The sequence below is a fragment of the Rhodnius prolixus genome, unplaced genomic scaffold (assembly GCF_049639745.1).
Source record: "Rhodnius prolixus isolate KJV_2025 unplaced genomic scaffold, Rpr scaffold_8, whole genome shotgun sequence".
Lineage (NCBI taxonomy): Eukaryota > Metazoa > Arthropoda > Insecta > Hemiptera > Reduviidae > Rhodnius > Rhodnius prolixus.
In genome coordinates, this window is record NW_027411593.1 from 30,380,225 (window position 1) to 30,405,040 (window position 24,816).

Sequence of the window (24,816 nt, forward strand, 5' to 3'; positions counted from 1 at the left end):
ATACAGCTACAATTAATTCATAAGTAAAAGTATGAATAATAAATATTTACTCTTTCATTTAAGCTGACAGCTTTAAAACCTTCAAATGTCACTAGAAGTTTAATAATTGTATACAGATTTTTTTTTTTTGAAATTCATGTCAGAAAAAGGGTGTGCCTTTCGTATAGTTATATAAAAAAAATACAGCTTGTTTTTAACGAATCCCTTTGTCTCCAAAACATTTCACACTGAACCCTTTTGGATTAAAAAACTTTTTTTGAGAGTTGGATATGAAAGAGTCAACATTACTCTTTGATTTTAATTTCTCATACTATTATTTCAGAATTGAGTAAAAAATTACTTTTTTTGGAGGCCTTAAAATGAGTGAAAGGCCTTTAAAATGAGAGAAAAGCTACATTATTTTATTATAAAACAACTAAATTTTAATAGTTTCCACATTCTAAGAGATTAACTAAGAATAATGCTCTAGGACAGGTTCGTAGTAATTTATATTTAAGATAGTCATCAGCACGTTTCCGTTGTCTTCTCACTGTACGGCATCTGTACCAATCTCCTTCAACTATAATCAGTGGAACGTGCAACCTGAACTTTTCCAGATCATGCTGAGAGGCCTTTATCTTACCATTCCCAGAAATAAGGAGCATCAAGGTCCTCAAATCATGCTGAAACTAGCCTGTGACAAGATTTGAGTTTAAAGGAAAACTAATTAACAAGTTTTAAAGAGAATCCAGTTAATTTTTCAGAAAAGTACTGTTAGAGTCTTCTTGGATATTGCCCAAGCGTTTGATAGGGTATGGCAATCAGGTTTTCTCTTCTAATTTAAGAAATTTCTTTCTAGCACTTATTTTCTTATTCTAAGATACCATTTTGCCAATAAACATTTCGGGGGCTCCGAAAACTGCCTAAGTAAACTATCTTCCGCAGAAGTTCCACTAGGCAGCAACTTTGACCTGAATTACTGCTTTTACACTAGACCTGTCATAGAAACCACCATCAAGACATAAGGAACAACCACTGAACAAAAGGTAGGGAGGATAACTAAGACGCATAATCGTACCTAAATCTAAACTAAGTACCATGGATTTAAAGCCATCTGCAAATACGGATCAGAGCTGTGGAAAGCATTTTCAACTAAAATCCTTCTAACTACATTTCAATCTCAAATTTTGATTTGAACTCAAAACTTTTGTAACAAGCTCAGCTATAAAATTTCGATTTTAGTGATAACAAAAAACTAGTTTATTGTTTCAAATGAAGTTATGAATGGCTCCCAAATTTTGATGAGTAACTCTATTGTTTTAAATAGTTTCGAGTTATTCAAATGATTCTACAAATAAAAACTTCCCACACTCATTAAGATCAGATTAATAATCATCAGAATCAGCTGTTACATTCGATTTAGCAATAAATACCATCTGACGACAAGATAGATAGGATATGTAGTGCAATTTGATGCAGACTTGATGGTGTACATAAAACCATCTGCTGGAGCCATCTATAAAGTGACATATCTACTAAAGACTATTCCCCTCTAAGTAAATGATTTTAAATCAAAGAATTTGTTTGATTTTATTACGAGTAGATTATTCTTTTGCCTCTCCATTGATTGAATCTTTAAAAGAGGACATTCACGCCTGTACAAAAACTTGAATACAAAGTATACCATAACTGGATAGAATTAAAGAAAGCCAAAAACCACGAAGGATATAATCGAATCATACTTAGCTTAAAAGCTTGGTTAGGGAAACTGAATGAATTTACCAACATAAGGTGATAATTAGTCTAGTTTTGGACAGCTTTTTCTTTCCAAAATTGATCAAAACTCTTAAGATTCTTCGAACAATATCACCTGTTAAATACTGCTAACATCTTTTTATATTTGTATAACTAGAATATAACTAATAACTAAATCTAATATTTTTTTTAATTTGAAGTTAAAATCTAATTCCTCCCAAATATGAGAAGATTCCCGTCTGAAAGCTAGGAATAATAAAACAATTGAATTATTCTGAAGTAACATAGAATATATATAATATATTACTGTATAATTATTTATGCAGTAGTATTATTCTTAAGTTTCTGGTTTTTACTCTTTTCATATGGTAAATTTTGTAATATAGATTCAAAAAATTAGATTAAAAAAAAGAACGAAAAGAGATCGCAGAATTTCCTGTCTTTCCATAATTTACTTTTAATACCTTGGCACAAAGAAAAATACTGAATTACCAAGTGTTTTATAATAGTGATAACTGTTGCAAAATCACACCCAACAAATTGTTTTTTGTCTAGAAGTTCGCGAAATGGCTGTCTTCCAACTGAATGGCTAGCTAATCACTAGAACTTCTACTAAGTTGCAGTTTGGGCTAGAGTAAAACTGTAGGTTTCATAAACATGCTATAAAAAATTTAATTTAAAAATGGAAAGCTTAAGTAATTAATTAGCTTTCAATAAAAGTTTCTAACAAAAACTTCTAGTTCATTAGGTTAAATTCTCTCTAGAAATAAATTTATGGTCTTTCAACTCAATGAGTAATAACAAGTTTACGACCTCTTTATATTCTTCATTTAGAAGTATTAATCCATTTCTGTAAGTTTTACCCTTTCCTATTTTCAGCGTTGACAATATTCCTTCTCTTTTTTCCAGCATCAAAGAAAGTAAAAAAGTTAAAAAAAGAGTACTGAACAATAGAAAACTGCGAGATTCTCTTAACATACAGCTGATTTAAAAGTAAGACTAGCTAAATCGAAAAATCATTAGTCGAAAATCAGGTTTTACCGCAACATTATTTTACACTGATTATTAATTTGGATTCTAAACAATCTGAACTAATTTTAGTGCAATTAAAACACGGTTGGCTCTAGTTATGCAGAGTTAAAATGCACAAAAACGAGTTGATTTTCAATGCATTGGCCCTGAGTGTTATGACTTAATTCGCTTGGCACAGAATTGTAGAATATTCAATTCTAATAGCTGTTCGTGTGTAATGCGCACTTAATTTGTTGTAATTACAGTGTTATCCATATTTTATTTACTACAACATTCTGATAGTATCAAGTTGCTATTAGCAACTGTGAAATTTCCACGCTCACTCGACCAAATGCGACGGTCTTCCATATTGTTGGATAGTGCGTTGCCGTTATAAACCGCACTGAACTCTTTTTTGAAATTTACAATTGTAATTTTTTTAATTAGTGACTGCAAAAAGATATTTTTATGCAGCACCATAAATCATAAAAGAATGTGACAATATAACTGAACGAACACTTTATTAACATAATTCACTTTGTTTTTTTGTACATTCACATAAAAACTAACACTCTCAGCTCATACACTACTCTATTTACATACTTGTCACACTGTACTAGAACTATTTGATCATGGAATCCAGTAGGCACTTGGAAAAATGTGAAAAATTAGGAAAAGTATTGTTTTTTTCTAAAGAGAAGGAGCCATGCCAGTTCAACTAAGTATCATCTTACTTGTACAATTAGATCATCAAGATCATGAAAAAATTTGGTGTAAAACTTACACGATTTCTTTTGACTTCCTTTTGCAGCAATGATTGAGTTTAATTATCAATTTTTCAATAAATAGTGAATTTTAAGAATGTGGTCAGTTATCCTTGTATCTACCAGAACCTAGTTCATATACCTGGTTGAACTGACGTGGCGCCATCTCTTGAGTTATATCATAAGTAATTAATGTGGTCCTACAGTTTAAATAGGTTTTTACCTGGCTATTAAGCCTAACTATTAAGTTACCCAAATGAGAACTGTTACTATCCAAGTAGGATTTTTTAGAGCTTCAGTTGAAGTGATTTTTTTATTTATTTAACAAAGACAAAACTGGCAGTTGCAACAAAACAAAGAATACAAAGTTAGACCTTTCTGCGGTTTTTCATTGTTGAGTATTAGTTTCTTGCTTTCACAAAGAGAAAGAGAGATGTAAAAAGTTTTACTTAACCCCTGGACCGCAAAAACCGTATTTCCTTCCGTTAAAAAGTCAATTTAGAAAATTAAAGTTGGCTATATTTCATTCTAAAAGGTGAGAGGACAAGTTAAAATCAGAATAACATCAAACAACTTTATCCGTTTGCCATTTTAACAGATACAATAGGCAAAGTTACTTTATTTTTAAACGTTTTATTAAATGTTTAGTTTCCTCCGATTTTACGCTAGTTCAATTAAAATTACATCACTTTTATAGCAGCCTAAACTGTCAGGTCAAACTAAAGTTAATACTTTCCATCCAAAGCGATGCAGTGTGTACGGAATATACGAGTAAACTAGACACTTTACCTGAACTTAACTTTTTCTAAAACATTAAACATAGCTTGCAAATGGATGCGAGCATTTATTAGTTAGATCTTTAAAGTATATCGGCGCTTTTCAGACTTTTATATTAGTAGTTGCAGTCCTGTAGCTTTTCCCCTGTTGCCTTTGCTATAAATTAAATTTCAGATCAGTTAATCTAAACATCTGCGAGTCGATACATGATTCACCCAACGAACTTCCCCTTCTCTTATATTCTATCTCTGTCAAATACTTAATGTGATCTGACAGCAAGCGCAGCTTATTTTGGAGTTTTGACAACATATATTAAAGAGAAGTAAAAAAAAATTAAAAAGTAAGATTTCCACTTAGAAAATCTATTTATTTGAATTTTACTCAAAGATATATCGTTCCTACATATATCGAGTGAGCAAAATTATTCATATATCTCTCATTTGGAGTAAGCATAGTTATTGAGTTTGTTTTTTTTGCAGACTGAAACCCAAGCCGCCCAATAAAATATGAATTATGATGCTTGGTCACAACAAAAAAATAAAACTAAAGTAGTGTTCTACAAACAAAGAAACCTATTTGTAAACAACTCGATTTATACCTTCAAAATTAATATAAGACAAAGTCTAAGTCGGGAAAACTACTGGAAACTTTTATCGATCGGGGTATGATGTTAGGTTTCATATATGCTGCCTGGTGAATGGTTGAAATTAATGGAAACAATGTATTCATCCTTATCTCTTCAGGTTAAAATCGGTCGGAAAAGTTTCATAATTTTAACAAACTGACAATTAATAAATTAATTAAATACAAAAAAAATAAAATAATAATAAGTGAACTCTTTTGTGCAGGACTCACAAATCCTAAAAACGTCTGCAAAAATCTCAGTCAGTCTAAATTATGAGAGGCAAACAATTCTAAATTTTGTGGAGATTGATGTCTACTGATTTGAAGAAACGAAACTGAAAAATCTTTGCTGGCTCTGTAAATAAAGCCATGATTTTTCTGTAAGCCCAGTTTAATCAATTCACTCGAAAAGATTGAAGATTAGACAAATCGTAAGATTTTTAAGATTTTATCTGCTATTAGGAACTAACAATATGTACAATTGAGACCTTTTAAGCAAATTTGAAAAAACAGAATTGATTTATTATAGTTCATCAGAACATAGTGCAGACACCTTATAAAGAAATAATTCCAGTTGTTTTGGCTAAAAAGAAATAATTTATATCTTCTGAAATAGAATTTGATTTAATAACTATTAACTAAAGCAGAACATTTTAGGGCAAAAACAGAATTGTTTTAAAATCAAAAAATATAATTCTGGATCAAGTACTTACAGTTTCCTTCGCTGTTTCCTTGGCTTCTTGATTGAGGGCTTCCTGGTTCTTCTCCTCGGCCTTTCTTTCTTTTAAAGCTTTAAGTAACTTCCATTTACTACTTAGCGGTCCAATATCTTTCTGCGCTTCTTCTTTTACAGGTGTAGTCGGTGGATATACGTCTACTGAATCGAATTTTATTCTTGGCAACGACGGAGTTCCCGGCCCAGTTTCCTCGGATGCTGGTACGCTAGTTGAACTTTCTCTTACCGTAGCTGTTTCCTCACTAGACCAACCCTCGGGTAAATTTACTGAAATTTCACTGGCTGGTAAACTAAAGGAACCTTCTCCACTTTGATCCGTACCAGAGCCTGTGTACTGTTTTTCCGATTGTCTCATTGTTGAACCGCTAGAACTACGTCTCATTATGTCTAGTTCCTCAGCTACGGCTTCATCATCATCAATTTCTTCGATACTATGTGTAGGACTATCTGGACCACTGGTTTCTCCCGAAGAAAGATCATCATCCAATAATTTTGAACTTACGATGCTCTCCTTTCTCAATGCCTCTTCTGCGGCTAATCTCTCGAGTTCTTCTCTTTCACTTTCTTCTTCTTGTTTCAGTTTCATTTCTTCAATATCTTCCTTTGGTTTAATTTTTATAGTAAGCTCTTGCAGAACTGAAGACATTTGTTTTTTTATTTCTGCTTGCATAGCGGCAATTTCTATTTCATTATCATGTGGTAACTCATATGGAATCTGAGCATGATGTTCCATTTCTTCCAATTTACGCAATTCGTAACAGTACCATTCGTCTTCACTGTCAATACTATCTTCCGTGCTTTGGCGTCTAGATGATACTCGTGAAGTACTTCTCCAAGAATGAGTACTTCTATTATCGTCATCAGTATCTCCAGAACCTCGCCCTCCCCAAGGGATTTCCAAGCTTTGCTGATGACGTGGAGGACCATACCTTCCAGCACTATGAGGTCTACAATTATTATTATTTTCAGTTGTTGGAAGACAATCAGGTTGGGAAACACTTTGTGGTAGCCGATTGCTTTCTTCAGAATTTATTCTCTCAAAAATTTCATTTCTTCTCATTTCTTCTTCTTCTTCATCTTGGGTGACTATTGCAAACATATCATCTTGTTTAAACGGTGCTTCATCTTCAGACAATGAAGATGACTGCCGACGCCTATATTTCCCTAAAGCTCTTGAAACGGCAAATTCCCTGGAAGCACTGCCTAATGTAACTGGCGGAGTTATTTGGTTAATATCCTTTGGTTCTTCTTCTTTTACGTGGGCTTTCCTAGCATCCCCTACAGTCTGAAACAGTGACATTGCACTACTCTCTTCCGATTCAAATATATCCGGAGTTTGTTCTGGTATTTTTTCTGGACGCCGTTCGGGTATTTCAGTCTCAACGGGCGACTCTTGCTGGGTACTAACTTCTATTGGTATTGTCGTTGCATTATTGTTAGGCACTGTTTGCTGCATTTCTGTTGCAGGCTTTTGTTTAGAAAAAGTAGGAGGTTGCATTTTTACAAAAACGTTTTCACCGGGTACATCTGAGAATACACTGTCCTCGCTATCCTCGGAAAGGCCACTTTGTCTTCCGCCGCTCCATTCCGTTTCTGATTGTTCTGGATCTGACATTGAGTACGGAGCAGAATGTCCTCTTCTTTTTGCCTTTTGCAAAATTCCTGACATAGTGGAAACTAGGGGGTTCTTTTTCTTTTTCCTAGGCATTGTACCTGTGTGGCTGATCATAGGCTTGATTTTACCTTGAGGTATATTTTGACCTTGAACAGTTTTTTTAGATTCTACCAAATCTTCCTTTCTAACTCCTGATGGTAATGAATAAGATCTATGTCTTTTCGGCAAATGAAACTCCGGTAACCAGTTACTCACATGACTCATGGCATGTTTCAATGACGTGTGACGTTTCGATTTTTTCGTGGTATCTTCCACAGGTGTCTCTTTCAGATCGGCAGAAAATGATATGTACCCAGATTGGGACACGATTACACTACTAGGATCGTAAAAATGAGGCTCTTGGCTGTGATTTATATGACTGTCTACAATAATATTTGTTCGAGCATCTTTCTTCCTTTGAGAATCATCTTCAGCTGGTAACCACACTCCTTGGACATAGTGTGCTTGATGGGCATGATCTACTCTCTGAGGTTTTTTAGGAGGAGTGCGAGAATCTACGTATCTAACATCGTAAGTACGTTCTTGAACAGTACTTCCAGACCTAATAGTACTTTCACTCGATTCTCTACTGAATTCTGGTTCAATCTGTTGCTCCTGAGGCCAATGGTCCGGATAATACATTTTTTGTGATGGATGTTCTCGACCCTGTTGAGGACCGGGTCCATAAGTATTTCCAGGAGGATAATACGTTAATGCATCTGTTATATTTCCAGTCGGAAACATTGTACGATACATAGCAGTTTTATAACCTTCCAAATTTGCCACACCTTCGTGAATTTGTTGATTATTTACTGAACCTGCAGAATAAACTCTATGCAATGATCTTTTACTACCACTGTGGGAAGTATTACTGTAGGAACTTGAAGAATAATTTCTTTGCTGTGCATAAAACTGTCCACTTACATCTGGAGATGTTTGTTGATAATGTTCGCTCGGTTCATAATGCCCTACAACGTCTGGATAACTAGATAGTGTAGTTGTAGGTACTGATGACGAACGACTTGTATAAACTGAAGTTATGTACTGCTGCCTATTGCTACCTGCAACAGAATAAATCGCTGCAGGCGGTTCATTTTGAGCATTGTAATCCTGATCTTGACAACGTGCTGCAGGTAATTTATATTCATAAGCTTTGGCTCCTCTTTTGGGAGTTCCGGCTAGCTCTGGAGCTGGCGGCGGAACAAATCCAGCATCTTCTACGGTCATATCTTGAGGACTTCGGACTGTTGTAAAGGCTGATGCTCTGTGCCCACCAGGAAGTACTCCATTGTATCCATTTTCACTTTCAATAAATGAGTTTGCTTCTAATTCACTGTATTCAGCATTTGCTTTTTGAATATTAATTGCCGGATAGACCCTGCTAGAGTTATTTTGATGTTGCTGGGTTATCCTACTAGTGTACATTATATTATCAGAGTAACTGGTTGGGGTCTTAGAAGTACTCCCTTTCGGAGATCCTGGCGATTTCTCAAGACTTGACCATCCGCTCATAGATGACAAACCCGAATCAGACTTAGCAGACGCTAGTCGAGCATTTGACTTGTTGATATGTTTCGGGGAAGTCCTTGGTGATTTAGGAGAATGAGGAGTTCTTGGACTTAGGCCTTGCACGTGTTCTGTACTCAATGTTGTTGTACTTAGAGCAACAGGTCCGTACAATTGAATAGAACCTCCGCCATGGTATACTTCTTCTACACCTGTCGACGGCATTAAAAATATATTTGTAGTACAATCCTGAGGGGCAGGCGGGGGTGGACTGCACGGTATTGTCATCGGGGGTTGGTTTTCTATCAAGTCTAAACTTAATTCGTTATTAGGCCCTATATATCCGTCTTGTCTTGTTCTAACTGATGGAGAAGTCTGCAAGTCCACTTGTTCTGAATAGACTATACAAGATCTTGACATGGCGCTATCATATTCTAAATGTCCATTGTCATCGGCAAGGTGAGATGACGGAAAGGAACCTATCCCACTGTTCTCCTTATATTTAGGGGAAGTCGGTAGTGACCTATTCCCGGAGTCCCTGCGATTATTTGAACTAACTACTTTACCTGGACTGTATAAAACGCTTGTATCTTCCAAATGGCTCATAGGCGAGGTAGGGGAACGAGGTAAATTAGTCGTAGTACTATAGCCAACCAAACTGCGAGATAAACTGTCTGCAGCTACCAAGTCATCTGAGGTATCAGTGACGAACTGGTTTCTGGAACTGCTCAACGTAGTTATATCTAGTACATCATCCAGATTTCTGTTATTCCCAGAGAATTTCCACTTCTCAATACCACTTTCTTCATACATCCTACTAATCTGAGCATCTAATTCATTAGAACCTCTCTCCGACATGGCTATTTCAGTCATATCGCTAGGGTCTTTCAGGTACTTTCTTTTTGGCGATTCACATAATAATCTATCTTGAAGCTCTTTTAAGTTTCTAGAATCTTTTTGAAGTTTGGTCGTTAACAAATCTAATTCTTTAAGCTTCTCTATTGCCGCTTGGTCCATAGTACTAAGGTCGGTCAACTGCTGCAGATCTTGATCGCTAACAGAAGGTGACGTACCCCTGTAAGCGTATACGTTTTCAACATCAGCCGAACTTGTCCCTAACACCACACTTTTTTGTTCATCCCGTCGCCCATTGTTTCCGTTACTGTCTTCCTCCGGTTCCTCCCATATCATTCCTAATTGGGAAGCGCCTGAAGTAGCAACTGGAGGGTACATTGAAGATACTAAATCATTACGATAAGCGTTGTTAAGACTACGATAAAAGGCCTCATCTGGAAGATTCATGTCATCAACGCCCATTTTAAGCTTGAGCTCGGATATGAGAGCGTCTGTAGTAGAGGAAACCGCAAGTTCAGAATCAGTGATGATAGGAGCATTACTAGGAACTAATTCTAGACATGTCCCGCCCTCAGCTTCCGAGATTGTACAACCGCCACTCCCTACGTCGCCGCTCTCAACTGCTGTATAGAAATCGATTAACTGTGATATGACGCCTTGTTGTTCGCATAACAATAGCTCTAGCTTTTCTAAACGTTCCCACATTTTTATATATTCCTGTGAAAGTAGATCTAATGCTCGCCAAGCATATCTCAATTCTGATTCTAAAAGACCGATCCTGGTGCCCAGCCGTTCCATACAGTCACCGATAATTAGATCGAGACTGGTCGGCTGTTGGGAACGCCTTGCTGGCGGCTGCGGAGGCGGGGAGGAGGCCGGCGAGGCGGGGGCTGACTTACTAGCCGCCTCCATCGGCGCGCCGCTCACTCCCTCCTCGCCGACGGCAGACTGCAGATACCGCTGTCAACGCAAAAGCAAACCGACGGCCACATCCTAGCTCGCTACTCTGACTTCCACTCACCTTTTATATCTCCGCCATTTCACTCTCCCACACCTGCAAACATGATCAATTAAACGTAGACATTTGCCTGGTAATTACCGTTATAGATGTTCGTTAAAGAAAATGCCAACTGCAAGAATGTTTTCTTAAACAATTCTTTAATTGTGAAGTTATTAAAAGAATGGAAAAATTTAGGTCCAGATTGAGATCTGCTTGCTCCACATACACACATTAGAAAACACCATTTTAAACCTCCATTGTGGTGGCCATGTTCAGCGACAAAAGAAGGTAGGAATTAAATTAAACCTTAAAAATTGACGCTTAGTTAGTATTAAAAGAGTATAATGTAAATCAAATATAACTAAAATTAGGTTACCACCAGTGCCACCAGTATTGTGAGCTAACAGCCCCCAAACATGGAACATTTATTAATCTGATTTTACAGGCTTCTACTTTTACCATTATTAGTAAGGGCGAGGTTGTAACATGGTCACCAGTTTTATAAACGCCTTCTAAATTAGCCCTATTCTATAATATATACGAGTATAATAATTATTGATTTGATAATCATTATTAATATAACTAGGTCTGAACTTCGTTTTTTATTTACTTATAGTTGTTTCTTTCAATCAAAATGAAATATTTCAAATTTTTGTTTGAGCTATGTGCCGCCGAAGCCATCCACGGAACGAAGCTAAGAATTATTATATTTATTTTTTAAAGATATTTTAGTGCAATCATTGTTTTCTTAGCTGTGAGCTGAACATTTTTTTCTGCCAGTGAACTATTATCAAATACTATTATGTTTGATTATTAACGTCAAATTCCAAATAGAGTAAATAGTTGTTTGACCTACAATTAGTCACTCCAATCAGTATTACCGATTATTGCTAGAGTTAAAAACAGAACTGATTTCAGAATGTAATTTCTGAAGTAAGACTGAAAGGTGAAGTTCCAGAGATTCAAACCATTTTACAAGAAAACACCCAAAGGAGTTTTCTATGAATTATTTTTTAATATTTTATTTATTTCCAACAATGTATTAAATACAATATTGGAAATAAATACTAAAAAACTATAGCTCACGGCGATTATCTTATTTGCCCAAACCTAGACGCAGGATGTTATCAAAAGTGCAAATAAGAAAAAATATTTCATCACAATTTCATAAGTGCATTGAAATATGTTCTGAAATCAATGAGCGTAGTTGAGAAGCTTTATTGTTCCCAAAATCTTTACAAACATTTACGGAACGATTTGTCCTGAAACGATCTGCATGGACTAGATTTTGGATCAGGAATTGAATGTTTGTTAATTTTATTAAATAAGTAAGGTAAATTAAAGTAATCTCCTATTTTTTCAGGCAGGACTATCAAGAGGAGTCGAGTAATAGGTGTAATTAGGTGTCATGGATGGACCATTTTATTAAATAGACGTTCTAAAAGAAAGACTAGATATGTTGAAAGCAGAAAAAAGTCCCAATTTGCAGTTCCTGGTTTCAAAGGATCCCACAGTGATTCGATAACAAATGATTGTATTATTTGAAACTAATCAATAGATAGCCAATATCTCATTCCTGTTTACTTTTGGAAGTCTCTGCTTAAAATGAAATATAACTCTCTTTGATTTCTAGTAACATGCAATAAAATAGCAAAGCTATTGCGTGACTATAATTGCTACGTTGTTATCTATAAATAAATCATTTTACACTTATAATATTGTAAAGTTATTCTCAAAGAGTTCAAATTTTTCTACTGGTCCACAGTTTAAAACAAATTATTGTCTAATACGTATTGATTACTTACTAAATATAGTAAATACTTGGTAAAGTAGAGTAAAAAGGTTATATTCCAAATTATTCCTTTGAATAAAACAGACTGTTGCTTGAGAATAAGTCATAAAAGTGTAACAGCATTAACTCTAATTATCTCAACAGTTATCAAAATTTGTAGCACAAAATATGAATTCGCTTGAGGGAATCATTTGTGGCCTATATGTTACGTATGTAGAGAGTGGTAAAACAGTTCTTAGCATTGTAAGAAATTGTAAGGGACTACGAGAGAGTTACAGTCTAGAGAAATATAAGAGTAACCATTACCTGAGGCTCCAACTATTTGGAGGATGAGGTAATAGATAAAAGGAAGGAAGTCTCGATCGAAGGCAAAGCTTCAAATCAAGGAAGCAAAATTCCTGATATGTCAACTTTTAAAGAGAAAGTAAAATTTAAATTAGAATTAACTTCAGGTTCTGAACTTTAAGGCTTAAAAAAATAAAGTCTTTTAATGAAGACAAACCAATTTGATAAAGAAGTTTATCGAATTGGTTTGTCATTTAATCGAAAATAACTTTTTATTGTTCAAAGATTCATATTTTACAGCTTTTAATAAATCTGTATTTCGGCAGATAACATTCCTAAATTTCCAAAACGTAATTCTGAACCAATCCAATTCAATGTTTTACACAATCCGGATAAGAAGCTTGGGTAAGATTAACCAAACGGATTGATATTAAGTTTATTTGAGATCCATATTATTATTGTAGACAAACAACAGCTTTACTCAGTTCTATTATTTAATTACTCTTCTCTCTCTAACCGACACATTCATATCTTGTTAAATTAAATTGAAATCTCATTCAATTTATCTAATTAATTAATTAAACCAAGTTGTACGAGTGCCGTGCCAAAAAGAAACTAGCCCATAATCAGGAACTAGAGGAAGAACCTCAAGCATGGAAGGATTGAACCATTTCCAATTTTAAGAGTTAAAAACTTATTCAACATTATTAAATTAAATAAAAAATTATAAGAAGCTATAGTAGTGTAATCGTAAACAAACAAAATGAAATTTACAATAAAAGAAAAACATGTCTGGGAAGATTGTATAAAAGATTTATTTTTTGACGTGGTCAAATAATTATTTAACTGAAGTAGAAGATTAAACATGACATCAGCTTAAAGCTCAAAATGCTATAATGAGAGCTTCAAATATCAATAAAGCAACAGAATTTGATTTCATTTCTGTAAAAACAATTAAATTGCTGGACGATTTCTTTCTAAGAGATACTTTTGATATGAAGCATGAAACTAGGATTTATTCGGAAAATTAGTTAAAGAGTTAGGTGTATAAGTTTTCGTAAAAAAGCAATGCCACAAAAGAGAATTGGAAGATAAAAGAAAATCGTTTCAATAGTAGTAATCGATTACTAACTATAATTAATGTTTACAAACGTTTAGTGGTAATACGTAGGTTGTGATATAATGTATGAATGGCAATTGTTATTGTAAAAAAAACCAGAGAAATTAGTTTTGGTGTTTTGACCAGTATTATTTGTGTAGGTGGTCAGAAATGGCGATGTAGTTTCACATTGAAATATGGTCGGTAAAGGCGTTCGATCATCTTGACAAATCGCTCACTAGTTACCATCCCATCACAATAATTGCAGACATCACAAACACCAACACAAATATGACAGCAATAGCAACAGAAAGTTTTGTTTTTTTATTTGTATTCCCTAAACACACTTCTCCCAGCCAATCCTCCCAGTTTCAGACCATTGAAGGCTAGAAAACACCAGTGTCATTTGGTAACTGCGAAATGTTAGATCATTAATCTTGTAGAAAGGGGGTTTCAAACTGTCACCGAGTTCCATTAGATTGGCTGCCCATAAAGGCCAATAATTTTGATTTATGTTTTCATAAATATTAGTTTAGTTTGTCATTGTAGTTTCAAGATCAGTCTTAATAATTATTGCCGTAAGTTTTAATGAAAAATAAAATATATAAAAACTCTTGCAATACACTCTCTTACATTATTCTATTACTTATTTCTAGTTCAACAATCTTAACTCGTAGAAAAAGTATCTTGTAAATTATTTGAACTGGTTTTCTGAATTCTAACGCAAGATGCAATGCATTCTTTAAGTGTACGTTTATTTCTTATTTATTTAAAATATCTTCTTCGTTGGAGAAATAGAAGTTGAAAAATATCTGCTCCTCTGGCATAAGTTTGAATTTTAAGTACAAGCGGTGTTATTCTACCAATCACCTAGAGTAAAGGAGGGCAGCTAATATTGTCTTTAGATATCTGAAGATCTGCAGCATGTTTACAGTTCTTATGGTTGGATTTAACTCGACAATTCCCGGGAAACTCTAATATGATGACCCTCTCACATTCACCACAATTAAATTCTTGAAAACAACGCCATTCTGTAGAGGCTGATCCTGGACATCTGTACCAAATGACATAAATTTAGTTCTTAAATAATGTGTGGGTTCTTACGATTCAATATAATGCTTATTAAATAGATCTCTTTCGAGAAAAAAAAGTTCACCAATTAGTCTAAAAGCGAATTTATTTTCAAAATCATCAGCATATTGCGCAAAATGTAAAAAATTGAGGGAGAGATTGCCGCCTAAACTTGTAAATAGCTTCTTAATCTATATTTACAATTACTTTGTTTGTTTTACCGCATTTTCTATAGTAATATCCCATGACAGGCGATCTGTCTTCAGTAGAATGTCCATTCCCTGTACAACAAAGCTAATAAATCTTTCCATTTACAGTGACTGTGTGTTTCCCACTAAATGTACAGAGAATTCTTTTACTAAAGTATTCTGTGCGCGCGGTACGGGTTGTTGTTTATGATTAATGTATATCAGCTCATCTCGGTCCATTTACAGCTCTCATACAGCTGCCAAGCTCAACTACTATTCACCTAAATAAAATGAATGGAACGTTCGCCCTTTTTCAGTGAACAGAACAGAAAGTTTTGCTTAAATATTATCTGATACTCTCTGTTGTCCTGGTAACCAAAAGGCTTCTGTGTTTAGGGCAAATTGCAGAAATGGATTTTTACAAATCCAATACAAAATAATATTTTGTGAATGAGAAAAGGATCCTGTACAGTGATTGTACGCCGCTTGTGTTAAGTATGAAATGGAAAAACGATTAAGCTCAAATTTCATAATCATTAGCGATCAGCAATCGGTTTCACCATCACCAACAGACTTACCCTTGCAATAGACAAAATTCTGCAATAAGTGGAAAATTAAAATTAACCACGACATGACTAACGCTATACTCTTTACCAAACGTAGAATCTCTTTTAATCGACAAATCTGACATAATAATTCTCTGTTCCAGTGGTCTACCCACGTTAAGTACCTAGGCCTAACTTTGGACAACAAACTGACTTTCACGCAGACAAACTGGACTACACGACTATTATTTCCTCTACTCTCACGTGATTCCAAAATGACTGTGACCAACAAACTCCTCCTCTACAATGTAGTCATTAGGCCGATGTAGCTCTACGCCTGCTCCGCCTGGAGCCTGACTTATAGTAGCAACATCAAAAAACTCCAGGACAACGCAAAACAAATTTCTGAGTCTCGCAACTGACTCTCCACGACGCACTAGAATTGATTCCATCCACGAGACTGCATCCATTATCCCCTGTTCACTCCTATATCCAAAATCAGTCTGCTCAAACTCCTTTCCATCCTAGACTGCCATCCTAATCCACTCTGCCGAGACATAGCAGATCCTTCTACAACATACAGACATAAAAGAACAAAAGATACTCCTCTAACTCTCTACACTAGCTGCAGGCTTTTCCTCTCCTTTTTTATCTGCATTCCTATCCTGCCCACATAACCTTTCTCGTTCCTCACTTGTTATGAAGGTTAAAATGTATGTGCATTATACTTCATTATTGTATATATTTATTGAAATAAAATATTTATTCATTAATCATTGCAATCGGTTTGTGGATGCGTTACCATTTTTCCAAATTTGTTTGAAAACAACTTGTTTTGAAAAAAAAAAAAACTGACTTTAGAGGACTCAAAAATAGTGTGAGGCACGACTGTAGTACAAAAGTACAGAAGTACAAAGTGAAGTGAAGTTTTGAAGTACAAAACGACGTAACTAAACTTCTTTTTTGACTTCTCAGCAACTCTAATTACGCCGGACAGTGTTATCTGTTAACAGACAACTGATTCCCGTTAATGGAAAGGAGATATGCACAACTTTGTTCGAAACATGAGATAATTAATGAGGGGTGAGAAGCTACCGAGGGTAGCATTCCGCTTAAGAAATCTGATAGCTTTTGTCCCATATATTCATTCGAGCAAATCACAAGGCCATTGGCAATAACAACGTCTAGGAGAATCGTCAGGAATTGTTCGGGAAGACAAGCGACAGATTAAAAGATTAAGATGGAGAAATTTTTAAGATGATTGAGTTCAATAAAGGAATATTGAGATCTTTATGAATGTTTCGGTTGGATCCATAGAAGGCAACATTAACTGCGCAGAGGATTGTCGATTGCAAGGTTTGAATTCTTAGAAAGTTACGACAATTTTATAAAAAATAATTACAGATTTCTTCTTAAATTTGATTTACGCAAAGGAAAATCTATAAATTTTCACTTGAAACATTTTCTCTTCATCAAAATTATTATTCAGGATTCAGGAGAAGCTGAAGAAATTGACTGTTCAGCATAACATCACTTCAGTATTGATGGAAATAAAGGATATGAAGTATTTAATACAAATTCTGAGTTGGTAAAGAATTTATTTATAACATTGAGGGACTTTTCATATTAAAGCAAAATTTAAGTAAAGGTAAACCAAATGCCTTTATGCAAATTACTTATTCCAGCAATCGATTTCGTTTGAAATGGATTTTCTAATAACTTACATACATAATAATGTACAACAGATCGATAAGTAATGTTGACCTTAGTAAATGTCATGTGAGTTTCAATTCGTTGAATTCACGTGTGTTCCATTTCGAAAATGTATTTGTCAGACAATATTCTACCAAATATACGAATTAAATGCCATATTTCTTTATCTAACCGAAAGCTAGATTTATTTCTGTTAAAAAAAAATTTATGAAGCAGTTGCGACATCATAGGTAACTTGGCATTTCTTGAAAGGATAATTTTTAAATTACGATAAAAACTATTTAATAAGAAATGTTTAATTAACATAATATATATATCGGGTTGGCAAATAAGATCGTTCGGTTTTATTTTGGTACAGATTCATTCCGATTTTCTTTTTTTATTGTCGGCGCAAGCGCACAACTCGATTGTTCATTTGAAAGATTATGTTAGGCTTAACCATTCTATGGATTTCCGTTTAACAAACATTACTAGAGAATAAAGTGCATTTTCGTCATATTTTTCTCTATAATTTTAAAAAGGGCAAACGAGCTGCAGAGGCTCATAAAAAGATATGTTGTGTTTATGGTGATGATGCCCTAACAGAACGCGTGTGCCAAAAGTGGTTTGCCAAATTCCGTTCTGGAGATTTTGACATTAATGATGATGCGCACATTTGCGATTCGCTGCGGAAACGTCAAGAAAACGACCCATTTTTAAAGCGAATGGTAACGAGAGATGAAAAATGGATCGTCTACGATAATGTAGTGCGTGAAAGATCACGGAAGCACTGCAGTGAGCCGCCGCAAACAAGCTCGAAGGCGGAATTGCATCCGAAGAAAATTATGCTCTCCGTATGGTGGAATTATAAAGGTATCATCTATTACGAGCTGTTACCGTCAGGCAAAACAATTGATTCAACTGCATAATGCTTGCAGTTAACCCAACTTGACCATGCAATCCACACAAAACGTCCAGAATTAGCAAATCGCAAAGGTGTCGTCTCCCACCACGACAAGGCCAGACTGCATACGTCATTGACCACTCGGGATAAACTGCTGGGACGTTTTGCCTCATTCTGCGTATTCACCGGACCTGGCACCTTCTGATTATCATTTATTCTGATAGTTGCAGAACTCCATGAACGGAAAAACTTTCGATAAAGAGAAGACTGTCAAAAAACATTTGGATTGGTTTTTCGACGATAAGCCACAGAAGTTCTACGAACGTGGTATAATGAAGTTGGTGGAAAGATGGCAAGAAGTTATCAATAAGAATGGTCAATGTATAATTGATTAAAATGTATTCTGTGTATCAAAAAAATTGCTATTTAATCCACTCTCAAAAACCGAAAGAACTTATTTGCAAACCCATTATATCGTTCAATTGCTTTTGAATGTATAAAGCACAATGTTTTTGTAATCTGAAATACCGCTGGTTGTAAATGCCAAGAGCTCATTAAGAACTAGAAAAATATTTAAAATCTCCGAAAATTTTACGTTAAATTTGCATATTGTAAAATATTCTCACAACAGCATTTTAAAGAAAAGTTCAACAAATTGCCTAATTGAGAGTAAACTGTTTCACATGTTTTTATTTTAAGCTGGCTAACTCATTAAACGGGTAATTCTATGTGTCACTTGGAAAGTTTTTCACAACCAACATCTGTTTTAGAATGGGTAAAAAAAGGGAATAAAAGTTATAACAACGTTTCTGCTTTTAATTAAGGATAGTTTTGTAGCCTATACTCGTATTGTTAGTATTGTTTGTGGTGAATTTACCGTTCTAGGGAAAAGAACTATTATTTGCAACTATGTTTTGCGTAGATGTTAAAAAATAGATTTCACCCATTGCTGTGAGAGCATACTGTCTACCACCATAAACCACCTCTAAAATTGTTTCAAACATAAACTTTTGGTATTACAACGCATTCATATTCTATATAAGTCGCTGCTCCGTTAGTTTTTCTTCAATTCTGACCAATTTCGAGTTGCCAACCATCTTCATGGACTGGTACTTCAGTTTTTTAGAGTTATAATTAAAGTTTAATTTGTTACAAATCCTGTTGAACTATCTCTTGTTAGACAGAAATAAAGAATACAAACAAGGTGTTATAAATACAATCATATGCCACAAAGTGAAGTGGGTTTAAAATAAATTCGATATAACAGAAGGATATGCATGTATAACTGTTATCTACGATTTATAATCGGGATATCCCTTCCGGTACGAAATGATAAACTGGTTCTATCTATAATCCTGCCGTCATACTTCCTTGGACCTTTTCTTTTTCCACACTATTAAATCCCAAAGATTTTCCAGGGTCCTTCCTTCAATTTCTACAATTAAAATCCTCTGTGCATCTCGTCCTTCTGACCATTCCTTCCCAAAGGACAGCAGCTTATGGCAAATCTTTTCTATTCCATGACTGTTTACAGATTGTCAATTTCTAAAACTATCCATTATCGACACCTCTTCCAAATCCAGCTTGCCATTTCATGATGATTCTGCTTCATTCATTCATCCTACATTTTATTTTAATATTAATCTAGTTTTCATTTAATATACTCAGCCAGTTTATTATTCTTAGGGAATCTATGTCTAAGAATAAAGCTGTTTTTATTTGATCATTCGTAAACGAAATCGCTGAAAAAGTTTACAAAAACATTCAGGAAAACCAGGAAAAACAATTGAGAAAGGGATTTTTGCTTTGGTAACCAATTTTAGCCAGAACCTAAATTCTGGTTTCCCTTCGTCTTCATGAGTATAAATAAGTGCCTGCATTACAAAACATCCATTAGAGGTGATAGAGGATCCATTTATTGAGAATTATTGCTTACGAAAGTTTACTTATGTTGAAAAGAATGATTTTTTTTTTGTTATTTTTATAAAATTAAGCGCACTTCTCAAGTGACAAAATCTATCAAGTAGTTTTCCAGATATTTGAAGTTGAAAAGTTTTTCAAACGAAACCAAAATTTAACTCTAAATATATCGTTTCCTTCGCGACAGATTTTTACGACTTTAAAAATCTAAAATTAGACATAGTCGCCATAGAAAACATAAAAAGCTGTGCTTTCGATGTAGTAAAAGATCCAATCACTGCAACAGCCTATATATACAAAGACTGAAAAGAATAATCAGTGAACAATGAATTTTAAACTACCCAAATAGTAGCAATATTGTAGTCAAATTGTTATTTCAGGAAAATATTAACTGCCTAGGTTGATTACATCCGGGTAGACGGTGAGGCGATTCCGTTTATTTCAACGGCATTGCATTTGGCTAGAAAGCACTTAGACAGATGCTATTTTCATAGATATAACAACTATTCTAGCAAATAACCATCGCCTAACCGGATACTATGTACCATAAGTAACCATTTTTTTACAACTACAACAAATTTATTCTGAGAGTTGCTAAAAAAAAGAAAAAATTAATTTACAACATAATCTTATAAGTAGGGAACGGATTCGTATGTATTTACATATTTTTTTCTAGGCAATTTACAGACGTTTTTCAACTAGAAGTATTCATACTGACACTTTTTAAGCCGTTTGAGTCTACTTTTATTTCACATATTTCCACATATTTGGATGTTACCGCACATTTATACATATTTGATTAAAATAAATAAATATTTCTACATATTTAATCAAAATATGTACATATTTTTTCATATTTTTCATTTTGGGCATATTTTCATAATTGGGAGGTGGTTGACAGGAACTGAACCACAGACTGTAGGGCTGTGAATCACAGTGGGTACAATGGTTATTGTAATTTACACAGAATGCTGCTAAACAGTGACGGGCACTTGTTAGTTCTTTGAAGTTGTCTGACGTTGACTGTTCTTTCAGTTCGTTCGTTGAAGTGTCCAATTCATTTCGTTCGGTCACTTAGTGTATTCTTTTTTGGGTGAAATGCCACGAACATCGGCCTCAAACAAACAACTGGTTGCTAAATATCTTCGCGAGTTTCCAGCAGAACTTTTTCGAAGTGATGGAGACATTTTGTACTGCACAGCTTGTGACAAGCGCGTTTCTTGCTCTCAACGTTCCCAAGTCAACCAACATATTGCCACCTGATCGCACATAGAGAATAAAAACAGAAAGAAATAGAGGACGTCCTATCAAGCCTTCCTTACATCTCCATCAAGTAAGTCTACTCTGAGTACAGATCTGTGTCGGGCTTTGGTTAGAGCAGATATCTCTTTCCACATCCTCATTTCAAAGGATTCTTAGAGACCTATATTGGGAAAAAAATGCCTGACGAGAGCGCTCTGAGGAAAAACTACCTGGAAGATGTCTATAAAGATACACTAACCAAAATTCGAGAACATATCAAAGATGGACCGATTTGGGTGTCAATTGATGAAACCACTGACGTTGAGGGCAGGTATATTGCCAATGCAGTTATTGGAAAACTTGACAGTGATGCTGATGTGGATTCAAAGCCATTCCTTTTGAACTGTGAGGTTCTCGAAAAATGCAATCATTCCACCATTTAACGATTTTCATAAAAAAAAATGTCCATTTTACTTAAATATTCCAGAAAATATTTTAAGAAAATCACATATTTTCCACATAATTGACGAAAATAAATGCATATTTTAATTAAATATTTGGCGTTTTTAAATACATAAAAATCCGTTCCTTACTTATAAGTCAGTTAGTAATTAAACAAAATTTGTATAATGACTCTTTCTGAAAGAATTATTATTATAAGTTAATGTGATGAAGTAAATTTACTTTCCCGTTAAAAAAGAAGTTGAATAAACAATAATAAGGAAATAAAAGTGATTATTTTTTACAGTTAAGAACTTTGAAAGAAAACTTTGTCTTCTTGTTGCAAATTATATTAAGGCACTTTAACCGTAAATAAATAAATTCCAAGGTAAGAATACTTAATTAATTTTAATGAATTTGCAATTAAGGTGGTAAATGACAAGGGCTCTTCTCTACATGCACAAAATTGCTGTTAGCTATATGCTCATCTAAACTGTGGACTATTTGATTTATTTTGTACTGAAAAATGAATTCCTCTAAACGACTTGGCCGTACAGGATCCTCTAAAGAATTTTTGGAATTGGAAACCGGTCTAAAAGAATTAAACCAAAGAAGCTAAAGTGGGTAAAGTGAACGCTATTACCCAACACAAAGCTAGAAACCATCCATTCTATAATTTAACAATGGTAGTGGTTTTTTAACAAATAATAACTATCTAACCTAGAAATAAAACACAATTACATTCTTCCTGAAGGAGCAAAAAACCGGGATAACATCAGAAACGGGACGGCTAAACATAAAATAACAGTAAGTAAAAAGTTGTTTTCAAAGCTTTACTCTTTTTTCTTCATTATGTGCACATAATACATGTATAGAATTTTACTTGACTTTAAGTTCTGGAATACAAATTTGTATTCAATTGATTTGTTTAACATTGAAATGTTTGAGTTTTGTATTGGGCTTCGAGTTTGTCTTTAGACAGAACTTGAGATTTTTTCGCTGATGGCTAAGCCATATGACGACCTAGGTACACTTGGACATATCGGACCCTTAGCCTCTACATAGACAAAAGACTCGTGTGGAACCCACACACTAGACTTAAAAGACAAGCAATGACGAAAAATACGAAACTACTCTACAGACTACTTGGACGACGCTCCAAATTGCCCTTAGAAAAACGATTACTATACAATACCATCCTCAAACCTAAGTGTACTTACGGACTAGAGCTGTGGGGTTCAGCCAAACCAACCAACCTACGGACGATTCAAACATTTCAATCAAAACTCCTTCTCCTCTGACGCACCTTTCTACGTGACTAACCTCACCCTTTACACCGACCTCAACATTCCCTTCATAGACCAACTCGCCAAGACTAAATATCAAAAATTCCATACTGCTCTCTCTACTTGCTCAAATCCTCTTGTACAGTCTCTCGCCTCCTCTGACATCCCTAAAAATACTCCTCGACAACTGAACCGCCAGTGGCCCCGGGACTTCCTTACAGTCTAAGAACTAAACGCCATTATTCTCCTATCTCTCCTCTCTCCTACTCATATTCTCCTCTCTCCTGTAGAGAGTACTATCGTTGGGTAGCTTCTCTCCTCCTGCTCTCCTCCCGCACCAGTTCATCTTATTTACCTTCGAGTTTGTCTTTAGACAGAACTTGAGATTTTTTCGCTGATGGCTAAGCCATATGACGACCTAGGTACACTTGGACATATCGGACCCTTCTGTCTTATTTACCTACTATTTACTTATTGTATATATTTATACAGATTGTAAATTACAAAATAAATTAGGAAAAAAAAAGTTCTGGAATATTTGGCAGTTGTTGAGCGCCATTTTCAGTGTCATGGACAGTGGCATGTTCCGAAAGATAACTCTGCCTTCAATGGCTCCAAGAGCTTTTGGGTTGGAGAGGTACCCTTAGAGTCTTATGCAGCATAGTTCAACCACTGCACTGGACTTTGCTAGCCAAAGAAAATGGCACCAATGCCACCTATAATTGGAGGCAGTAAAAAACCAGGACTTAGCCGAAGTTCACGCCACTAAAATGTGAGCCTTGTGCCAGGGTGCAGAAATATCTCCGTGAATGGTGAATGAAAGAGATAGTGTAAAAACGACAGGTGAAATTCCTGGCCATTGAAAAAATAACAATATTTAAAAACGAATCGACTCAAAAAAAGTCGTCTCTTTTTTGCTGCCCCAGAACCAACCACAAGTTAAATATATAAACAAACTCTTTGGTAAGATCGTGTTTCCAGGTGATGAAATTTTAATTAAAGATTGACCTAAACTGTTTTGCGGTTGTTTACACAATATTTTGCTACCACATCAGCATATGCTCAACATGCAAACATGCATACACTCATAAACATTTGCGTTATTTAAGAGATATAAATAACAGAAAACGACACAAGAAGGTCAAATACTTCTTAATATATTTCAAAGGCAAATTCAATATAACATGAAAGATTTATACGCTTAAATTTTGTTAAAGTTACTCATTTAAAAAAAGAGAAGAATATAAGTTTTAGATTACAATATTCGGGTCTTTTAATATAGAAATGCTTTATAGCATAACCTCCGCATTAAAAATAATTACATAATAAATTGTGCGACTGCCATACTTCTAACTTGCCCACGGTTGAGTTTAAAAGACTACTCTAGATTCTTCAATGCCAACTAACTCTGAAACACTTACTACTGCACATTAAAGTAACATAATGGCCGTGAGCTGTTGCTGTGGTGTACTATATAACTTTTCTTTGTAGATGTTTCTGGTTCAGATGAGCTTTAAAGAACTTTTAGTAAAACATTACACTAACTGCACAGACCTCTTATATATCTTGCAGTTATACTTCTTGAGCAAATTCCTCTTAAATTACCGGTAAAGTGAAATAAATGTTTGGTAGTTAAAGAAACAGAGAAAAACTGAAGAAGGATGATTTTAGATTACTATTTTTTTTATTT

At 34.7% G+C, this 24,816-nt stretch overlaps 1 protein-coding gene across 7 annotated transcripts in view; it reads right to left on the reverse strand.

The window, feature by feature from the left end:
- unc-13 overlaps positions 1–24,816 on the reverse strand; it is a 626,295-nt gene that overhangs the window by 38,181 nt on the left and 563,298 nt on the right. Inside the window, exon 3 of one of the 7 annotated variants that reach the window (XM_074122299.1) lies at positions 5,624–10,715. The exons of the other annotated variants lie outside the window; for them this stretch is intronic. Within the exon in view, the coding sequence (XP_073978400.1) occupies positions 5,624–10,573 (4,950 nt within the window). The 5' untranslated portion in view covers positions 10,574–10,715. The remainder of the gene's footprint in view (positions 1–5,623; positions 10,716–24,816) is intronic. 7 annotated transcript variants of the gene reach the window in all.